We start from the raw sequence: 23,636 nt of genomic DNA, 5'->3' as shown, positions 1-23,636 counted from the left end.
TGCCCTGTCTCCTGCGGAGCCGCTATTCCCCATGGTCCTTTCAGGAACCCCAGCATCCACTTAGGACGATAGAGAAAACTGCATAGTTTTGTGTGAAAGTACTTCGCGCGTGTGTACTGCGGCCCGTACGCATGCGCAGAAATGCCGTTTTTCACCTTATCGCCGCGCTGCGACCGAAAGCAGCTAGCGATCAACTCGTAATGAGGGCCAATAGCCGTAGTGTGTTGTCGGTCCCTGACTGTCACCATTACCCCGGCGCACGTACATCCCTGTAACAATACCATCCTATGGAGCCAGTGACCTGACCGCTGCAGACAGACCAATGTAACTATGCAGGCCTGACTATCTCATTAACGAAGTGTAAGAAGTTGTGCGTATCAGCCAGCGGCCATGGAGGTCAGAAAATAAGAATTTACTCACCGGTAATTCTATTTCTCGTAGTCCGTAGTGGATGCTGGGACTCCGTAAGGACCATGGGGAATAGCGGCTCCGCAGGAGACTGGGCACAACTAAAAGAAAGCTTTAGACTACTGATGTGCACTGGCTCCTCCCACTATGACCCTCCTCCAGACTTCAGTTAGGATTCTGTGCCCGGAAGAGCTACACAATAAGGAAGGATTTTGAATCCCGGGTAAGACTCATACCAGCCACACCAATCACACCGTATAACTCGTGATACAATACCCAGTTAACAGTATGATAACAACTGAGCCTCTCAACAGATGGCTCAACAATAACCCTTTAGTGAAACAATAACTATTTACAAGCATTGCAGACAATCCGCACTTGGGATGGGCGCCCAGCATCCACTACGGACTACGAGAAATAGAATTACCAGTGAGTAAATTCTTATTTTCTCTGACGTCCTAAGTGGATGCTGGGACTCCGTAAGGACCATGGGGATTATACCAAAGCTCCCAAACGGGCGGGAGAGTGCGGATGACACTGCAGCACCGAATGGGCAAACTCTAGGTCCTCCTCAGCCAAGGTGTCAAACTTATAGAATTTTGCAAACGTGTTTGACCCCGACCAAGTAGCTGCTCGGCAAAGTTGAAGAGCCGAGACCCCTCGGGCAGCCGCCCAAGAAGAGCCCACCTTCCTCGTGGAATGGGCTTTCACTGATTTAGGATGCGGCAGTCCAGCCGCAGAATGTGCAAGCTGAATCGTACTACAGATCCATCGAGCAATAGTCTGCTTTGAAGCAGGTGCACCCAACTTGTTGGGCGCATACAGGATAAATAGCGAGTCAGTCTTTCTGACTCCAGCTGTCCTGGAAACATAAATTTTCAGGGCCCTGACTACATCCAACGACTTGGAAGCCTCCAAGTCTTTAGTAGCCGCAGGCACCACGATAGGTTGGTTCAGATGAAAAGCTGATACCACCTTAGGGAGAAATTGGGGACGAGTCCTCAATTCTGCCCTATCCATATGGAAAATCAGATAAGGGCTTTTACATGACAAAGCCGCCAATTCTGATACACGCCTGGCCGAAGCCAAGGCCACCAACATGACCACTTTCCACGTAAGATATTTCAATTCCACGGTCTTAAGTGGCTCAAACCAATGTGACTTTAGGAAATCCAACACCACGTTGAGATCCCAAGGTGCCACTGGAGGCACAAAAGGGGGCTGAATATGCAGCACTCCCTTAACAAAAGTTTGAACTTCAGGTAGTGAAGCCAGTTCTCTCTGGAAGAAAATAGATAGAGCCGAAATCTGGACCTTAATGGAACCCAATTTTAGGCCCATAGTCATCCTTGACTGTAGAAAGTACAGGAAACGGCCCAGCTGAAATTCTTCCGTTGGGGCCTTCCTGGCCTCACACCACGCAACATATTTTCGCCATATGCGGTGATAATGGTTTGCCGTTACTTCTTTCCTAGCTTTAATCAGCGTAGGAATGACTTCCTCCGGAATGCCCTTTTCCTTCAGGATCCGGTGTTCAACCGCCATGCCGTCAAACGCAGCCGCGGTAAGTCTTGGAACAGACAGGGCCCCTACTGCAGCAGGTCCTGTCTGAGCGGCAGAGGCCATGGGTCCTCTGAGATCATTTCTTGAAGTTCCGGGTACCAAGCTCTTCTTGGCCAATCCGGAACAATGAGTATAGTTCTTACTCCTCTTCTCCTTATTATCCTCAGTACCTTTGGTATGAGAGGAAGAGGAGGGAACACATAAAACGACCGGTACACCCACGGTGTCACTAGAGCGTCCACAGCTATCGCCTGCGGGTCTCTTGACCTGGCGCAATACTTTTCTAGCTTTTTGTTTAGGCGGGACGCCATCATGTCCACCTGTGGCCTTTCCCAACGGTTTACAATCAGTTGGAAGACTTCTGGATGAAGTCCCCACTCTCCCGGGTGGAGGTCGTGCCTGCTGAGGAAGTCTGCTTCCCAGTTGTCCACTCCCGGAATGAACACCGCTGACAGTGCTAACGTGATTTTCCGCCCATCGGAGAATCCTTGTGGCTTCTGCCATCGCCGTCCTGCTTCTCGTGCCGCCCTGTCGGTTTACATGGGCGACCGCCGTGATGTTGTCTGACTGGATCAGTACCGGCTGGTTTTGAAGCAGGGGTTTTGCCTGACTTAGGGCATTGTAAATGGCCCTCAGTTCCAGAATATTTATGTGCAGGGAAGTCTCCTGACTTGACCATAGTCCTTGGAAGTTTCTTCCCTGTGTGACTGCCCTCCAGCCTCGAAGGCTGGCATCCGTGGTCACCAGGACCCAGTCCTTTATGCCGAATCTGCGGCCCTCTTGAAGTTGAGCACTCTGCAGCCACCACAGCAGAGACACCCTGGTCCTTGGAGACAGGGTTATCAGCCGATGCATCTGAAGATGCGATCCGGACCACTTGTCCAACAGGTCCCACTGAAAGGTTCTTGCATGGAACCTGCCGAATGGAATTGCTTTGTAGGAAGCTACCATCTTTCCCAGGATCCGCGTGCAGTGATGCACCGACACCTGTTTTGGTTTTAGGAGGCCTCTGACTAGAGATGACAGCTCCTTGGCCTTCTCCTCCGGGAGAAACACTTTTTTCTGTTCTGTGTCCAGAACCATCCCCAGGAACAGTAGACGTGTCGTAGGGACCAGCTGTGACTTTGGAATATTTAGAATCCAGCCGTGCTGTTGTAGCACCTCCCGAGATAGTGCTACCCCGACCAACAACTGCTCCCTGGACCTCGCCTTTATCAGGAGATCGTCCAAGTACGGGATAATTAAAACTCCCTTCTTTCGAAGGAGTATCATCATTTCGGCCATTACCTTGGTAAAGACCCTCGGAGCCGTGGATAGACCGAACGGCAACGTCTGGAATTGGTAATGACAATCCTGTACCACAAATCTGAGGTACTCCTGGTGAGGATGGTAAATGGGGACATGCAGGTAAGCATCCTTGATGTCCAGTGATGCCATGTAATCCCCCTCGTCCAGGCTTGCAATAACCGCCCTGAGCGATTCCATCTTGAACTTGAATTTTTTTATATACGTGTGCAAGGATTTCAAATTTAAAATGGGTCTCACCGAACCGTCCGGTTTCGGTACCACATACATTGTGGAATAGTAACCCCGTCCTTGTTGAAGTAGGGGCACCTTTACTATCACCTGTTGTGAATACAGCTTGTGAATTGCCTGTAACACTGCCTCCCTGCCTGAGGGAGTTGTTGGTAAGGCAGATTTAAGGAAACGGCGGGGGGGAGACGTCTCGAATTCCAGCTTGTACCCCTGAGATACTACTTGAAAGATCCAGGGATCCACCCGTGAGCGAGCCCACTGATTGCTGAAATTTTTGAGACGGGCCCCCACCGTACCTGGCTCCGCCTGTGGAGCCCCAGCGTCATGCTGTGGACTTAGAGGAAGCGGGGGAGGACTTTTGCTCCTGGGAACTGGCTGTATGCTGCAGCTTTTTCCCTCTACCTCTGCATCTGGGCAGAAAGGACGCGCCCTTAACCCGCTTGCCCTTATTGGGCCGAAAGGACTGTACCTGATAATACGGTGCTTTCTTTGGCTGTGAGGGAACATGGGGTAAAAATGTAGACTTCCCAGCTGTTGCTGTGGAAACGAGGTCCGAGAGACCATCCCCGAACAACTCCTCACCCTTATAAGGCAAAACTTCCATGTGCCTTTTAGAATCTGCATCTCCTGTCCACTGCCGAGTCCATAACCCTCTCCTGGCAGAAATGGACATTGCACTTATTTTAGATGCCAGCCGGCAAATATCCCTCTGTGCATCCCTCATGTATAAGAGTGCGTCTTTAATATGCTCTACGGTTAGCAATATAGTGTCCCTGTCTAGGGTATCAATATTTTCCGACAGGGAATCTGACCACGCAGCTGCAGCACTGCACATCCATGCTGAAGCAATAGCTGGTCTCAGTATAACACCTGTGTGTGTATATATAGACTTCAGGATAGCCTCCTGCTTTCTATCAGCAGATGCCTTCAGGGCGGCCGTATCCGGAGACGGTAGTGCCACCTTCTTTGACAAGCGTGTGAGCGCTTTATCCACCCTAGGGGATGTTTCCCAACGTGACCTATCCTCTGGCAGGAAAGGGTACGCCATTAGTAACCTCTTAGAAAATAAGATTTTACTTACCGATAAATCTATTTCTCGGAGTCCGTAGTGGATGCTGGGGTTCCTGAAAGGACCATGGGGAATAGCGGCTCCGCAGGAGACAGGGCACAAAAAGTAAAGCTTTTCCAGATCAGGTGGTGTGCACTGGCTCCTCCCCCTATGACCCTCCTCCAGACTCCAGTTAGGTACTGTGCCCGGACGAGCGTACACAATAAGGGAGGATTTTGAATCCCGGGTAAGACTCATACCAGCCACACCAATCACACCGTACAACTTGTGATCTAAACCCAGTTAACAGTATGATAACAGCGGAGCCTCTGAAAGATGGCTTCCTTCAACAATAACCCGAATTAGTTAACAATAACTATGTACAATTATTGCAGATAATCCGCACTTGGGATGGGCGCCCAGCATCCACTACGGACTCCGAGAAATAGATTTATCGGTAAGTAAAATCTTATTTTCTCTATCGTCCTAGTGGATGCTGGGGTTCCTGAAAGGACCATGGGGATTATACCAAAGCTCCCAAACGGGCGGGAGAGTGCGGATGACTCTGCAGCACCGAATGAGAGAACTCCAGGTCCTCCTTAGCCAGAGTATCAAATTTGTAAAATTTTACAAACGTGTTCTCCCCTGACCACGTAGCTGCTCGGCAAAGTTGTAATGCCGAAACCCCTCGGGCAGCCGCCCAAGATGAGCCCACCTTCCTTGTGGAGTGGGCCTTTACAGATTTAGGCTGTGGCAGGCCTGCCACAGAATGTGCAAGTTGGATTGTGCTACAGATCCAACGAGCAATCGTCTGCTTAGACGCAGGAGCACCCATCTTGTTGGGTGCATACAATATAAACAACGAGTCAGATTTTCTGACTCCAGCTGTCCTTGCAATATATATTTTTAATGCTCTGACAACGTCCAGTAACTTGGAGTCCTCCAAGTCACTTGTAGCCGCAGGCACTACAATAGGCTGGTTCAGATGAAATGCTGACACCACCTTAGGGAGAAAATGCGGACGAGTCCGCAGTTCTGCCCTGTCCGAATGGAAAATCAGATATGGGCTTTTGTAAGATAAAGCTGCCAGTTCTGACACTCTCCTGGCCGAAGCCAGGGCTAGAAGCATGGTCACTTTCCATGTGAGATATTTCAAATCCACCTTCTTTAGTGGTTCAAACCAATGAGATTTTAGAAAGTCCAAAACCACATTGAGATCCCACGGTGCCACTGGAGGCACCACAGGAGGCTGTATATGTAGCACTCCCTTAACAAAGGTCTGGACTTCAGGGACTGAAGCCAATTCTTTTTGAAAGAAAATCGACAGGGCCGAAATTTGAACCTTAATAGATCCCAATTTGAGACCCATAGACAATCCTGATTGCAGGAAATGTAGGAATCGACCCAGTTGAAATTCCTCCGTCGGAGCACTCCGATCTTCGCACCACGCAACATATTTTCGCCAAATTCGGTGATAATGTTGCACGGTTACTTCCTTCCTTGCTTTAATCAAAGTAGGAATGACTTCTTCCGGCATGCCTTTTTCCTTTAGGATCCGGCGTTCAACCGCCATGCCGTCAAACGCAGCCGCGGTAAGTCTTGAAACAGACAGGGACCCTGCTGAAGCAAGTCCCTCCTTAGAGGTAGAGGCCACGGATCTTCCGTGATCATCTCTTGAAGTTCCGGGTACCAAGTCCTTCTTGGCCAATCCGGAACCACTAGTATCGTCCTTACGCCTCTTTGCCGTATAATTCTCAATACTTTTGGTATGAGAGGCAGAGGAGGAAACACATACACCGACTGGTACACCCAAGGCGTTACCAGCGCGTCCACAGCTATTGCCTGCGGATCTCTTGACCTGGCGCAATACCTGTCCAGTTTTTTGTTGAGGCGAGACGCCATCATGTCCACCATTGGTCTTTCCCAACGGGTTACCAGCAAGTGGAAGACTTCTGGATGAAGTCCCCACTCTCCCGGGTGAAGATCGTGTCTGCTGAGGAAGTCTGCTTCCCAGTTGTCCACTCCCGGGATGAACACTGCTGACAGTGCTATCACATGATTCTCTGCCCAGCGAAGAATCCTTGCAGCTTCTGCCATTGCACTCCTGCTTCTTGTGCCGCCCTGTCTGTTCACATGGGCGACTGCCGTGATGTTGTCCGACTGGATCAACACCGGTTTTCCCTGAAGCAGAGGTTCTGCCTGGCTTAGAGCATTGTATATTGCTCTTAGTTCCAGAATGTTTATGTGAAGAGACGTTTCCAGGCTCGTCCATACTCCCTGGAAGTTTCTTCCTTGTGTGACTGCTCCCCAGCCTCTCAGGCTGGCGTCCGTGGTCACTAGGATCCAATCCTGTATGCCGAATCTGCGGCCCTCCAATAGATGAGCACTCTGCAACCACCACAGAAGAGACACCCTTGTCCTTGGAGACAGGGTTATCCGCAGGTGCATCTGAAGATGCGACCCTGACCATTTGTCCAACAGATCCCTTTGGAAAATTCTTGCGTGGAATCTGCCGAATGGAATTGCTTCGTAAGAAGCCACCATTTTTCCCAGGACTCTTGTGCATTGATGTACAGACACTTTTCCTGGTTTTAGGAGGTTCCTGACAAGCTCGGATAACTCCTTGGCTTTTTCCTCCGGGAGAAAAACCTTTTTCTGAACCGTGTCCAGAATCATCCCTAGGAACAGCAGACGAGTTGTCGGCATTAACTGGGATTTTGGAATATTCAGAATCCACCCGTGCTGTTTTAGCACTTCTTGAGACAGTGCTAATCCCATCTCTAGCTGTTCTCTGGACCTTGCCCTTATTAGGAGATCGTCCAAGTATGGGATAATTAATATGCCTTTTCTTCGAAGAAGAATCATCATCTCGGCCATTACCTTTGTAAAGACCCGAGGTGCCGTGGACAATCCGAACGGCAGCGTCTGAAACTGATAGTGACAGTTTTGTACAACGAACCTGAGGTACCCCTGGTGTGAGGGGTAAATTGGAACGTGGAGATACGCATCCTTGATGTCCAAGGATACCATAAAGTCCCCCTCTTCCAGGTTCGCTATCACTGCTCTGAGTGACTCCATCTTGAACTTGAACATCTTTATGTACAGGTTCAAGGACTTCAGATTTAGAATAGGCCTTACCGAGCCATCCGGCTTCGGTACCACAAAAAGAGTGGAATAATACCCCTTCCCTTGTTGTAGAAGAGGTACCTTGACTATCACCTGCTGAGAGTACAGCTTGTGAATGGCTTACAAAACCGTCTCCCTTTCGGAGGGGGACGTTGGTAAAGCAGACTTCAGGAAACGGCGAGGTGGATCTGTCTCTAATTCCAACCTGTACCCCTGAGATATTATCTGCAGGATCCAGGGATCTACCTGCGAGTGAGCCCACTGCGCGCTGTAATTTTTGAGACGACCACCCACCGTCCCCGAGTCCGCTTGAGAAGCCCCAGCGTCATGCTGAGGCTTTTGTAGAAGCCGGGGAAGGCTTCTGTTCCTGGGAAGGAGCTGCCTGTTGCTGTCTCTTCCCTCGACCTCTGCCTCGTGGCAGATATGAATAGCCCTTTGCTCTCTTATTTTTAAAGGAACGAAAGGGCTGCGGTTGAAAAGTCGGTGCCTTTTTCTGTTGGGGAGTGACTTGAGGTAGAAAGGTGGATTTCCCGGCTGTAGCCGTGGCCACCAAATCTGATAGACCGACTCCAAATAACTCCTCCCCTTTATACGGCAAAACTTCCATATGTCGTTTTGAATCCGCATCGCCTGTCCACTGTCGCGTCCATAAAGCTCTTCTGGCCGAAATGGACATAGCACTTACCCGTGATGCCAGTGTGCAGATATCCCTCTGTGCATCACGCATATAAAGAAATGCATCCTTTATTTGTTCTAACGACAGTAAAATATTGTCCCTGTCCAGGGTATCAATATTTTCAATCAGGGACTCTGACCAAACTACCCCAGCACTGCACATCCAGGCAGTCGCTATAGCTGGTCGTAGTATAACACCTGCATGTGTGTATATACTTTTTTGGATATTTTCCATCCTCCTATCTGATGGATCTTTAAGTGCGGCCGTCTCAGGAGAGGGTAACGCCACTTGTTTAGATAAGCGTGTTAGCGCCTTGTCCACCTTAGGAGGTGTTTCCCAGCGCTCCCTAACCTCTGGCGGGAAAGGGTATAATGCCAATAATTTCTTTGAAATTATCAGCTTTTTATCAGGGGCAACCCACGCTTCATTACACACGTCATTTAATTCTTCTGATTCAGGAAAAACAATAGGTAGTTTTTTCACACCCCACATAATACCCTGTTTAGTGGTACCTGTAGTATCAGCTAAATGTAACGCCTCCTTCATTGCCAAAATCATATAACGTGTGGCCCTACTGGAAAATACGGTTGATTCGTCACCGTCACCACTGGAGTCAGTGCCTGTGTCTGGGTCTGTGTCGACCGACTGAGGCAAAGGGCGTTTCACAGCCCCTGACGGTGTTTGAGTCGCCTGGACAGGCACTAATTGATTGTCCGGCCGTCTCATGTCGTCAAACGACTGCTTTAGCGTGTTGACACTATCCCGTAGTTCCATAAATAAAGGCATCCATTCTGGTGTCGACTCCCTAGGGGGTGACATCCTCATATTTGGCAATTGCTCCGCCTCCACACCAATATCGTCCTCATACATGTCGACACACACGTACCGACACACAGCAGACACACAGGGAATGCTCCTAACGAAGACAGGACCCACTAGCCCTTTGGGGAGACAGAGGGAGAGTTTGCCAGCACACACCAAAAGCGCTATATATAACAGGGATAGCCTTATAATAAGTGCTCCCTTATAGCTGCTTTATATATATCAAAAAATCGCCATAAATTTGCCCCCCCTCTCTGTTTTACCCTGTTTCTGTAGTGCAGTGCAGGGGAGAGACCTGGGAGCCGTCCTGACCAGCGGAGCTGTGAGAGGAAATGGCGCCGTGTGCTGAGGAGATAGGCCCCGCCCCTTTTCCGGCGGGCTCGTCTCCCGCTATTTAGTGAATCCAGGCAGGGGTTAAATATCTCCATATAGCCTCTGGGGGCTATATGTGAGGTATTTTTAGCCTTTATATAGGTTACATTTGCCTCCCAGGGCGCCCCCCCCCAGCGCCCTGCACCCTCAGTGACTGCGTGTGAAGTGTGCTGAGAGGAAAATGGCGCACAGCTGCAGTGCTGTGCGCTACCTTTAGAAGACTGCAGGAGTCTTCAGCCGCCAATTCTGGACCTCTTCTGACTTCAGCATCTGCAAGGGGGCCGGCGGCGCGGCTCCGGTGACCATCCAGGCTGTACCTGTGATCGTCCCTCTGGAGCTGATGTCCAGTAGCCAAGAAGCCAATCCATCCTGCACGCAGGTGAGTTCACTTCTTCTCCCCTCAGTCCCTCGTTGCAGTGATCCTGTTGCCAGCAGGACTCACTGTAAAATAAAAAACCTAAGCTAAACTTTTTCTAAGCAGCTCTTTAGGAGAGCCACCTAGATTGCACCCTTCTCGGCCGGGCACAAAAATCTAACTGGAGTCTGGAGGAGGGTCATAGGGGGAGGAGCCAGTGCACACCACCTGATCTGGAAAAGCTTTACTTTTTGTGCCCTGTCTCCTGCGGAGCCGCTATTCCCCATGGTCCTTTCAGGAACCCCAGCATCCACTAGGACGATAGAGAAATTACCAGTTTCTTATCAGGGGAAGCCCACGCTTCTTCACACACTTCATTTAATTCCTCAGATGGAGGAAAAACAACTGGTAGTTTTTTCTCTCCAAACATAATACCCTTTTTTGTGGTACCCGGGGTAACATCAGAAATATGCAACACATTTTTCATTGCCTCAATCATATAACGTGTGGCCCTATTGGAAGATACATTAGTCTCATCGTCGTCAACACTGGAGTCAGTATCCGTGTCGACATCTGTGTCTGCCATCTGAGGTAGCGGGCGTTTTAGAGCCCCTGATGGCTTTTGAGACGCCTGGGCAGGCACAGGCTGAGAAGCCGGCTGTCCCACATTTGGTATGTCGTCAAACCTTTTATGCAAGGAGTCAACACTGTTGCGTAATTCCTTCCACAGAACCATCCACTCAGGTGTCGACCCCGCAGGGGGTGACATCACATTTATCGGCATCTGTTCCGCCTCCACATAAGCCTCCTCATCAAACATGTCGACACAGCCGTACCGACACACCGCATACACACAGGGAATGCTCTGACAGAGGACAGGACCCCACAAAGCCCTTTGGGGAGACAGAGAGAGAGTATGCCAGCACACACCAGAGCGCTATATAACACAGGGATCCCACTATAAATGAGTGTTTTTCCCTTATAGCTGCTATATATATATATACATACATACTGCGCCTAAATTTAGTGCCCCCCCTCTCTTTTTTACCCTTATGTAGCTTGACACTGCAGGGGAGAGCCAGGGAGCGTCCTTCCAGCGGAGCTGTGAGGGAAAAATGGCGCCAGTGTGCTGAGGGAGATGGCCCCGCCCCTTTTCCGGCGGACTTCTCCCGCTTTTTCTGGAATTCTGGCAGGGGTATTTTTACACCTATATAGCCTTCCCGACTATATATGGTGTAGATTTGCCAGCCAAGGTGTATTATATTGCCCTCAGGGCGCCCCCCCCCCAGCGCCCTGCACCCATCAGTGACCGGAGTGTGAGGTGTGCATGAGGAGCAATGGCGCACAGCTGCAGTGCTGTGCGCTACCTTGTTGAAGACAGAAGTCTTCTGCCGCCGATTTTCCGGAACACTTCTTGCTTCTGGCTCTGTAAGGGGGCCGGCGGCGCGGCTCCGGGACCGAACATCGAGGTCGGGTCCTGTGGTCGATCCCTCTGGAGCTAATGGTGTCCAGTAGCCTAAGAAGCCCAAACTACCACCTGTTAGGTAGGTTCGCTTCTTCTCCCCTTAGTCCCTCGCTGCAGTGAGTCTGTTGCCAGCAGATCTCCCTGTAAAATAAAAAACCTAAAATATACTTTCTTTCTAGGAGCTCAGGAGAGCCCCTAGTGTGCATCCAGCTCAGCCGGGCACAAGATTCTAACTGAAGTCTGGAGGAGGGTCATAGTGGGAGGAGCCAGTGCACACCAGTAGTCTAAAGCTTTCTTTTAGTTGTGCCCAGTCTCCTGCGGAGCCGCTATTCCCCATGGTCCTTACGGAGTCCCAGCATCCACTTAGGACGTCAGAGAAAACTAAATATAAACAAATGCACCTGTCACCTGCACAGAAGGCAGCCATTATGGGAGCTGAAGCAACGTTTACCGTTACGTCACCTATATAATCACAGAAAAGAACAAAAGCCTTGCACTTAGGTGACACAGCAACACCAGCTAACACATCACACTCGAGCAATAGGTATATTTTTGCGGTAAGATACCAGTCTCTCCAGGAGGTACCACCAGGCCAGGTAGGCAGTGCCCACAGGCATGACTGAGCCGGCCCCGTAGGCCCGGCTCACTCCTGCCATATGATGTCCGAGCCCGGCTCTTTGTCACTGGTTTGTGTTTTAGTAGAATAAACACCTGGGAAATTGGAATTTCACTGCTCAATGTAAAATACAAATTTATGGGGCCTTTGTCATAGTAAAGTGACATCTCTGGCACCACAGGAGCGTGATATGACACTATGCAGAGCCAGAGACTCACCTACATGATTTACAGTTATTTATACCATGGCTTCAGTGTATTACACGGGGTGATGCTACAAGTGAGAAGCTCCTGTGACGGCTCAGGGGGCCCAGCACACAGACAAGAACACCAGCTCTGTGCAGCACTCACATACTGCAGCCACTGAGAAGTGTGGCCTACAGGCACACAGGGCCAATGTTTGCGCAACTGAGCGATTATCGGTAAACTGCGTATGCATAATTGGCGCAATGCGCATCATGTGATCTGCGATAACTCCGGCTGTGAGGATTCAATCGCAAGTAACTGACAGGGAGCGGCTGTTTTGTGGGAGGTAACGGTGAGTGGTGGCATAAGCCCGGCATGTCGTGACAGTATGCAGGGCCTGTGTCAGTGCCAGCTGCGATCCAGTACACGGAATCATGTCTCCGGCATCTCAGTTGTGGTGGCCATAGACTTTACTCAAGGGGGTCAATGTTTTCCCGATTTGCGTTGATGCTGGGAAGTTTGCGCAGTTGCGAGCAGCCGCCTAGGCTCCGGGGAACGTCTCTAAACTAATCCCTGCGTCTGTAACATTAGCATGTTTTCGCAAATCCTCAAAATCAAGACAAAAACCGTATCTGCGGCAGCATTACTACACAGCTATGAATCAGACCCACAGTACAACAGAGTCAGTCCGGCACATGGGGCTGTGGTTGCACTGTAGCCTATGGGATAGAGTCAACTTCAATGATTGGGAGATACTTCAGCAAGTTAGATTGAATTTCTAGATACACCTCAGGGACAGTTCCTCCACTACAGGCAGGCAGAGGTCTGCACAACACAAAGAGGCACTGCAATAACATTGGGAAATGAAGAGGTTAAACCTGGCTAGAGCCGCTCCCTTTATTCACCTCACTGTACAGCAACAGGTGTAGCCCAATACACCTGCACAAAACACCCCTCCCCTTCCCCCTGATGGCCCTCTGTATACACAAAACAAAGAAAGTACATGTGTCACCCTGTGGTGGGAGAGACAGACCCCATGTCACATAGCTCCCTCCGGTCTGTTTCCTCCTGCGGTGGGAGGGACAATCCCCATGCCACATAGCTCCCTCCTGCACAAGTCACCCTGTGGTGGGAGGGACAGACCCCACGTCACATAGCTCCCTCCTGTCTGTGTCACCCTGTGATGGGAGGGACAGGCTCCACGTCACAAAGCTCCCCCTGTCTGTGTCACCCTGTGGTGGGAGAGACAGACTCCATGTCACATGGCCCCCTCCGGTGTCACCCTGTGGTGGGAGGGACAGACTCCTTGGGGATCATTTATGAAAGTAACAATTGCGGACAATTCTCCAATCTGCTACATAATCAGACCTCAGAGCACTGTTCCTGCTTCCCGGTCACCAATAACACCACATAACGAGTCATGGTCATGAGCCAATCAGAATGTCCTCCTGCCCAAGAAAATGAATAGCACTCTATATTATCTCAACATCAGCATTAATCACAGTATTGACATAGGCCATTCCTTAATCAACAGAGACAAATGCCACATTTACATTTATTTCACGGTTATAAAACGAAGCATTGTGAACATTACACCATTATCCCCTGGTAGATCAGAGATACCACCAAGCAACAATTGGCGGCAAGGCCTGTTTCATAGGTACAGTGTGTGTTCCTGCTGAATAGCAATTAGGTTATTAAAGATTGCGGAACAGAGTACACAGCGTACAATCTCAGACAGTGCTGATGAGTGCAATCATGCAAAAGAAACAAAAATACAAAAAATTCCAATAATAAATCAGCTCTGGACAATATATCACAGCTTGTACAACCAAGCTGTGACTTTTATACAATACAGACTATAGGAAAATGACGTAACCATTAATGTAACCTCAGTTACAGTCAGTGCGGGGTGGACAGGACTACACACAAACTGTAATATGTGCATAACATTCTCAGAGTGCCAGGCAAGGTTGCATTGTATGGTGGTACTAAGCGCGGCCAGCAACCCTGATCACAATACAGCTCTGTGCAGTCACATACAGCAGGAGAAAAGAAACTGCTTTGCAGACAAATCCCCAGTAGCATTACTCATCGCACCCTGTTCACGATCAGAGGAGGCTAATGTCAGACATGTGGATAACGTCAAGATTAGGTGGAAAACAATGTTATACTATCTAGGCTAATTTGAAAAATGTTAGGGAAAAAAGTATGACAGGGTAGCCACACAGCCACCAGCCTAAATTCCTCTATGCACGATGGGATGATATTCTCATATGCAGAGTAATCGGCCAATCAGGTCCCCAGTCATTGGCATAGAGCAGGCCTGGGCAACCTGTGGCTCTCCAGCTGTTGTAAAACTATAAGTCCCATCATGCTTTGCCACAGTTTTGCTATTAGGGTATGCTAAAACTGTGGCAGGGCATGCAGGGATGTGTAGTTTCACAACATCTGGAGATCCACAGGTTGGCCAGGCCTGACACAGGGATTCCATCATTTTGAAATCAGAGATACCTTATTTGGCCTGAAGTTTGTACAGACTATAAAACCTGCCACACATCTCCTCTTCTTCTACCAGAAGGTAAAAGAACTCTGCAAACCTATTCTAACGTTCCCTGTTACTGTGAGTTATTCCTGGGGAGTCGCTGCTTTGTATAGCAGGGAGTGGTGACACAGCTGCGACACCACGTCCCCCCGCACCTCCCACATGGCTGCTCCCGCTCAGATGGAATACCATGTCACCAGGCATACCCTTACAGATAGTGGTGACCAGTCAGGACTTCTGGGTTCATCATTTTTTTATTAAATATGGCAATACTTGTACTGTGAAGCCAACATATGTCACCTCATGACCGGGGGTCACAGCACAGAAGAAGGACCGGCAACTGGAAGCAGAAGACACTGGCTCCTGCGATTGGTAAGTATAAATGGGGGTGGCGGAGCACTCTTCTGCGGCGCGGGGGTAGTAACGACAGGGGGGGATCCCAGTGGCGGCTGCAGAGACGGACGGCGGCGCATGCGCAGCAGGACATCGGGGATTTTTTTTAAAAAATACTCTGATGATGCTGCGGCGAGGCATGCGATAATTGATACATCCATGCGATGTACTCAATTATCGCAGTGCGAGTTTGGTCTAGTTAATCTGATGATGCGGATGGTGATAAATAGACCTCTATATCAAATGTCAGGTCTGAGCCCTATTCCTACTTGCTGACATTTTGGGGGTAATTCAGACCTGATCGTAGCAGCAAATTTGTTAGCAGTTGGGCAAAAACCGTGTGCACTGCAGGTGGGGCAGATATAACATTTGCAGAGAGAGTTAGATGTGGGTGGGTTATATTGTTTCTGTGCAGGTTAAATACTGGCTGCTTTATTTTTACACTGCAATTTAGATTTCAGATTGAACACTCCCCACCCAAATCTAACTCTCTCTGCACATGTTACATCTGCCGCCCCCCTCCCCCCCCCCTGCAGTGCACATGGTTTTGCCCAACTGCTAACAAATTTGCTGCTACGATCAAGTCTGAATTACCTCCTTTATCTCTTCTCCAGGAAATCCAAGTGGCAAGTACAGGGGACATGATGATGCCAAGTGCGCCATCAAAGCCTCGCCCCCTGAGCGCAATGCCTCCATTATTTGTCACGTTAGGTCACCATGGGTTCACCCCTCTGTGCTATGTGGTTTGCAGCATTGCGCACTGAATAGGGGTCATGTTGACACAAATTATGTAATCATGCACCCGTCCCACCCATTACACCACAGAAGTGGGCGACGTAAAGGAGGAGTTCTCAGACTATGTACGGCTCTATTGCTGTACCTGTCTTGTGTGTGATGAGTAAGAGATAGTGATGACATACAGTAATTAGATTATATATAGACACAGACAAACCAGTGCACGGATAGAACTTGCCCAATGAGGCCACTAATATAGGTTGCCACCAACTGAGCGGGAACATAACCTGTGGTGAGCGAACGAGCCACTGGGCCCGAAGCATGACGAGCGCAGCGAGCCCGCGAGGGGACTTGCTGCCTCGAAGCCAGGATTAAGACAGACGGCAGTCAGTATAGTGACAGCCGGCATCCCATCTGTCGGCAAATCATATGTATTCTATTCTCAGGAGCCTGAATCTCCTACCACAATAAGTGCTACCCCCTCGCCACCCCCCGCGGCAGGACACCAGTGCGTCCCGCTGTGAGGACGATCGAGATGCTGGCTGTCGGAAATGTGGCACCGCCGCCGCTAGGGATGCAGGCATGTGGATGCCGACATTACATCCCCCTTTCTGGATCCCGGCATCGATATATTTTAAAATGTTGGCCCACCACTCAAGACAGGTCCTTTCTACAGAGGCTCTGGTTTCCATTCACTTTGTGCCTTAGTGATGTCACATCCCAAAATCTTGTTCCGAGAAGGGCCCCGCAGAGCCACACCCGAGTTGCTAAAAATAATTTTGGAACTTCTGGAACACGAAACTCTGAGGCCGACCCCTCCCACAGTCATTTCAGATACAGAGAGGTGCAGAACCCTGACCTGACCTGTAATAGCCTCATTATGCAGGCAGAGATAGCTCAGCATGGTCACCATGACTGTACAGCCAGTGCCTGTAGCCTTGCGCAGGTAGGTATCACTGTACACAGCAATGTATCCCTATCAGACGGCAGACAGGGGATGACACATTAAACCGGTTGTTCTACATTTTGACAGAAACACAGGGAGGAACGCAGTAATTCTAGCACACATTCTGAATAATTTACTTACATCAATGCTAGGACTCGTGCGACAGAGCGAGAGAGAGAGCACAGGACACATACATAGGCACAACTAGGGTAACACAAGACAGAGCACAGAGGGATGCCCTGAGGAGCTCACACTCAGACAGATGCAAGGCAGGAGAAGAGCTTGCACTCCAACATGCACAATGATTAACACGGCTCACACTCTATTGGAGATCATGTTCCCGTCATGTCGCACATTACAGGGATCGGCAGCTCCCACAACAGGGTTTTGGGTCTCGCAGTGCCTTAAACCAGAGGAAATGCTGCTGCTCCCAACACAATAACAGGACACAGGAGCGGGGAGGATGAGGGGAAGTAGAGGACAAAAAAATTAAAAAAAAAGATAGGATGGAGGGAGGGAGGGGGCGGGGGTGGTAAGGGAAGTCTGGAATTTAAGTACTTCATAAAGTAATAATAAGTTTTATACCCAGTAGATTTCAGTCACAAATACCCATTACCCCTGTAACATCTTATACCCCACATCCCAGCTCCTGAGTGTCTTATTACCCCTGTAACATCTTATACCCCACATCCCAGCTCCTGAGTGTCTTATTACCCCTGTAACATCTTATACCCCACATCCCAGCTCCTGAGTGTCTTATTACCCCTGTAACATCTTATACCCCACATCCCAGCTCCTGAGTGTCTTATTACTCCTGTAACATCTTATACCCCACATCCCAGCTCCTGGGTGTCTTATTACCCCTGTAACATCTTATACCCCACATCCCAGCTCCTGAGTGTCTTATTACCCCTGTAACATCTTATACCCCACATCCCAGCTCCTGAGTGTCTTATTACCCCTGTAACATCTTATACCCCACATCCCAGCTCCTGAGTGTCTTATTACCCCTGTAACATCTTATACCCCACATCCCAGCTCCTGAGTGTCTTATTACCCCTGTAACATCTTATACCCCACATCCCAGCTCCTGAGTGTCTTATTACCCCTGTAACATCTTATACCCCACATCCCAGCTCCTGAGTGTCTTATTACCCCTGTAACATCTTATACCCCACATCCCAGCTCCTGAGTGTCTTATTACCCCTGTAACATCTTATACCCCACATCCCAGCTCCTGAGTGTCTTATTACCCCTGTAACATCTTATACCCCACATCCCAGCTCCTGAGTGTCTTATTACCCCTGTAACATCTTATACCCCACATCCCAGCTCCTGAGTGTCTTATTACCCCTGTAACATCTTATACCCCACATCCCAGCTCCTGAGTGTCTTATTACCCCTGTAACATCTTATACCCCACATCCCAGCTCCTGAGTGTCTTATTACCCCTGTAACATCTTATACCCCACATCCCAGCTCCTGAGTGTCTTATTACCCCTGTAACATCTTATACCCCACATCCCAGCTCCTGAGTGTCTTATTACCCCTGTAACATCTTATACCCCACATCCCAGCTCCTGAGTGTCTTATTACCCCTGTAACATCTTATACCCCACATCCCAGCTCCTGAGTGTCTTATTACCCCTGTAACATCTTATACCCCACATCCCAGCTCCTGAGTGTCTTATTACCCCTGTAACATCTTATACCCCACATCCCAGCTCCTGAGAGTCTTATTGTCCCGGTTACACCTTAGTTTACAGTAACCTGAGTGTCTTATTACCCCATTAACAGCTAAATAGTTACACTGCTCCCGGGTGTCTTATTACCCCTGTAACCCAGCTCCTGAGTGTCTTATTACCCCTGTAACATCTTATTACGGTAGTATGGTATGCCGGCGGCCGGGCTCCCGGCGGCCAGCATACCGGCGCCGGAATCCCGACCGCCGGCATACTGACAGCTGGGCGAGCGCAAATGAGTCCCTTGCGGGCTCGCTGCGCATATCGGTATGCCGGGTATCGGGATTCCGGCGCTGGTAGACCACTCCTTATTACAGTAACCCAGCTCCTGAGTATCTTATTACCCCTGTAACATCTTATTATAGTAACCCAGCTCCTGAGTGTCTTATTACCCCTATACCATCTTATTACAGTAACCCAGCTCCTGAGTATCTTATTACCCCTGTAACATCTTATTACAGTAACCCAGCTCCTGAGTGTCTTATTACACCTGTAATATCATATTACAGTACCCAGCTCCTGAGTGTCTTATTACCCCTGTAACATCTTATTACAGTAACCCAGCTCCTGAGTATCTTATTACCCCTGTAACTTCTTATTACAGTAACCCAGCTCCTGAGTGTCTTATTACCCCTGTAACTTCTTATTACAGTAACCCAGCTCCTGAGTGTCTTATTACCCCTGTAACTTCTTATTACAGTAACCTAGCTCCTGAGTGTCTTGTTACCCCTGTAACATCTGTTTACAGTAACCCAGCCCCTGAGTGTCTTATTACCCCTGTAACATCTTATACCCCACATCCCAGCTCCTGAGTGTCTTATTACCCCTGTAACATCTTATACCGCACATCCCAGCTCCTGAGTGTCTTATTACCCCTGTAACATCTTATTCCCCACATCCCAGCTCCTGAGTGTCTTATTACCCCTGTAACATCTTATACCCCACATCCCAGCTCCTGAGTGTCTTATTACCCCTGTAACATCTTATTACAGTAACCCAGCTCCTGAGTGTCTTATTCCCCCTGTAACATCTTATTACAGTAACCCAGCTCCTGAGTGTCTTATTACCCCTGTAACATCTTATTACAGTAACCCAGCTCCTGAGTGTCTTATTACCCCTGTAACATCTTATTACAGTAACCCAGCTCCTGAGTGTCTTATTACCCCTCTAACATCTTATTACAGTAACCTAGCTCCTGAGTGTCTTATTACCCCTGTAAATTCTTATTACAGTAACCCAGCTCCTGAGTGTCTTATTGCCCCGGTTACACCTTAGTTTACAGTAACCTGCGTGTCTTATTACCCCAGCTACATCTGAATAGTTATCCTGCTCCTGAGTGTCATATTACCCCTGTAACCCAGCTCCTGAGTGTCTTACTACCCCTGTAGCATCTTACTTCAGTAACCCAGCTCTTGAGTGCAATATTACCCCAGTAACATCTTAGTACAGTAACCCAGCTCCTGAGTGTCTTATTACCCCTGTCACATCTTATTACAGTAACCCAGCTCCTCCGTGTCTTATTACCCCTGTCACATCTTACCACAGTAACCCAGCTCCTGAGTGTCTTATTACCCCTGTAACATCTTATTACAGTAACCCAGCTCCTGCATCTTATTACCCCTGTAAAATCTTATTACAGTAACCCAGCTCCTGCATCTTATTACCCCTGTAAAATCTTATTACAGTAACCCAGCTCCTGAGTGTCTTATTACCCCTGTAACATCTTATTACAGTAACCCAGCTCCTGAGTGTCTTATTACCCCTGTAACACCTTATTACAGTAACCCAGCTCCTGAATGTCTTATTACCCCTGTAACATCTCATTACAGTAACCCAGCTCCTGAGCGTCTTATTACCCGTCACATCTTACTACAGTAACCCAGCTCCTGAGTGCCTTATTACCCCTATAACACCTTATTACAGTATCCCAGCTCCTGAGTGTCTTATTATCCCTGTAACACCTTATTACAGTAACCCAGCTCCTGAGTGTCTTATTACCCCTGTAACACCTTATTACAGTATCCCAACTCCTGAGCGTCTTATTACCCCTGTAACACCTTATTACAGTATCCCAACTCCTGAGCGTCTTATTACCCGTCACATCTTACTACAGTAACCCAGCTCCTGAGTGCCTTATTACCCCTATAGCACCTTATTACAGTATCCCAGCTCCTGAGTGCCTTATTACCCCTATAGCACCTTATTACAGTATCCCAGCTCCTGAGCGTCTTATTACCCCTATAGCACCTTATTACAGTATCCCAGCTCCTGAGCGTCTTATTACCCCTGTAACACCTTATTACAGTAACCCAGCTCCTGAGTGTCTTATTACCCCTGTAACACCTTATTACAGTAACCCAGCTCCTGAGCGTCTTATTACCCCTGTAACATCTTATTACAGTAACCCAGCTCCTGAGTATCTTATTACCCCTGTAACACCTTATTACAGTAACCCAGCTCCTGAGCGTCTTATTACCCATGTAACACCTTATTACAGTAACCCAGCTCCTGAGCGTCTTATTACCCCTGTAACATCTTATTACAGTAACCCAGCTCCTGAGTATCTTATTACCCCTGTAACACCTTATTACAGTAACCCAGCTCCTGAGCGTCTTATTACCCCTGTAACACCTTATTACAGTAACCCAGCTCCTGAGCGTCTTATTACCCCTGTAACATCTTATTACAGTAACCCAGCTCCTGAGTGTCTTATTACCTCTGTAACATCTTATTACAGTAACCTAGCTCCTGAGTGTCTTATTACCCCTGTAACAGCTTATTACAGTAACCCAGCTCCTGAGCGTCTTATTACCCCTGTAACAGCTTATTACAGTAACCCAGCGCCTGAGTGTCTTATTACCCCTGTAACACCTTATTACAGTAACCCAGCTCCTGAGTGTCTTATTACCCCTGTAACACCTTATTACAGTATCCCAGCTCCTGAGTGTATTATTACCCCTGTAACACCTTATTACAGTAACCCAGCTCCTGGGTGTCTTATTACCCCTGTAACATCTTATTACAGTCACCCAGCTCCTGAGTGTCTTATACCCCTGTAACACCTTATTACAGTAACCCAGCTCCTGAGTCTCTTAGCAGCCCATATAACATGCCATTACTGGAAAACAGCTCCTAATTGCCTTATCACCACCCCCCTTCCCAAATTACTAGTACAGTTTGCAAACAGACAGATGAACAAAGTGCGGATACGATGTCGCCCAGCTGTCTGTGAACAGATGGCGAGGCAGCATGCCGGGGTTTTAGATCAGAATAGTGGACTCTATTTGAATGACTGAAATGTTATACCCCAGGCAGGAGGGGAAAGGTAATGGGGGGACAGGGGGGGGGGATGAGGTTTAATAACAAAAGATCTGACTTACAGTCTGGATGTGTCTGAATTAAAATACAAATCAGAAAGAAAGCCTATCTGCAGTAGTGTAAGCTCACCATGGGTGCTGTTATTAGCTCATAGTTATTATATGCTGACATAATAAGAGCCATGGTGTATAGTAGTGGTATAATTATAATAATAATAATAATAATAATAATAATAATAATAATAATAATAATAATGTAATAGTGTCTGTCCTCTAAAATGTCCCCTGTGTCACCTATATCCCGTCTCTATCAGGGCCACCTCCTATCAGAACATCAGCTACCTGGGTGCACCTGCCAATTACACAAAGGTGTGTATTATATGTGTAAGACCACCCAGGTACATGCCTAGGGCCATTATACTGCCATCCCCTGTATGAGACACAGACTATATACACATACACACACATGTAATATATAAGTACACACAACTCTCAATATTACACTGTACACTTTCCATGACACCTGTCCCCCACCCCTCAGGTCACGTGGTGCACTCACCTGTTAATCTTCTGAGCAAAGGCCCTGCGCTCCGCAGCAGCCGCCATCGCCGCCCTGACCACAGCTCCGGCAGCAGCGCCCACTCTACCGGCTGAGGGGGACAGACCACAGCCCGTGAGAACAGCCCGCAGTGCCGCCCATTACCCGCCCACTCCCTGCTTGGACCGGTGTCTGGAGCCAGCGAAACTCCCCAGGAGTCCTGGCCGTAACCTTTCCGTACACTAGCGCCACCGTGCGCCCATTTTGGTGTACCGCAATCTGATTCTGCATATTCGGGGGAAAAGATTGTAGCCAAGGAACTGCAACTGGCGAATTCTAATCTCTGTAGTCTGGTGACACCGTTAGGCCACAATCTGGTAGTGCAGTCTGACATATGTGACCCGTCTGTTGCGTGACGCAAAGTGGCGGCGTACAGCATTGAATATTGTAATAATCGCTTCTGGCGCCACTGTGTGGATGCCTTCGGTACTGCAACCTTATTAATCATGTTTCAACTGTAAGCAAATGGAGCTACAAAAAAGGGGCCTATTTATCACCATCAGTATCTTGGATGCGGATGTCATGTGATCAAATCGCCCAAACTCGCACTGCGATAACTGATTACATCGCAGGGATGTATCAATTATCGCATGTAGGGACAGAGCTTGCGGTCAAGCGCTGTCCTTTCCGATGCCTCTTTGCAGCATCATCAAGGTATTTTTCGTAAAAAATACTCCGATGTCCTGTTGTGTATGCGCCACCCCCGCCGTCATTGCCGCTATCGTCGCTGCACGGTCGAGCCCCCCGTCGCGACTACCCCCTCGCGCCGCAGATTCCTCCCCTCCCCAGCAGGATAATATACTTACCTGTCCAAGGAGCCGTTCCGCTCTGCTTCTGCTGGGCTGCCCTGGCGCCGGATCCTGTGTGCTGCGGTGACCCCCGGTGTTGTAAAGTGCACTGCCGCTTTGCTGCGTCACTTTACTGCACCGGGGTCGCATTGCAGCATATGGGGGACCCAGCGCCCGGCAGCGCTCACCGGAGCAGCGGACACCAGCTCCCTGGATAGGTGAGTATGTTTTTTTTTCTTTTTACTTTTTTCTTTTCTCTTACGTCCTAGAGGATGCTGGGGACTCCAAAAGGACAATGGGGTATAGACGGGATCCGCAGGAGACATGGGCACACTAAAAGACTTTAACTGGGTGTGAACTGGCTCCTCCCTCTATGCCCCTCCCCCAGACCTCAGTTAGA

General features: G+C 48.9%; 1 protein-coding gene across 7 annotated transcripts in view; it reads right to left on the bottom strand.

The window, feature by feature from the left end:
* The window catches only part of DOCK6 (dedicator of cytokinesis 6), a 164,264-nt gene extending 141,623 nt beyond the window's left edge, over positions 1–22,641 (bottom strand). For 2 of the 7 annotated variants that reach the window (XM_063931276.1, XM_063931278.1), the window contains exon 1: positions 22,410–22,638. In XM_063931276.1, the coding sequence (XP_063787346.1) occupies positions 22,410–22,456 (47 nt within the window). In that variant the 5' untranslated portion in view covers positions 22,457–22,638. Of the gene's footprint in view, positions 1–17,110; positions 17,192–22,409 lie in introns of those variants that run through there. The other 5 variants (XM_063931275.1, XM_063931274.1, XM_063931280.1 and 2 more) reach the window with 5 other exon arrangements.
* Between the last annotated feature and the right edge of the window lie 995 nt (positions 22,642–23,636).

This window comes from Pseudophryne corroboree, chromosome 6 (genome assembly GCF_028390025.1).
Source record: "Pseudophryne corroboree isolate aPseCor3 chromosome 6, aPseCor3.hap2, whole genome shotgun sequence".
Lineage (NCBI taxonomy): Eukaryota > Metazoa > Chordata > Amphibia > Anura > Myobatrachidae > Pseudophryne > Pseudophryne corroboree.
This window is presented reverse-complemented; position numbering and strand designations above follow the sequence as displayed.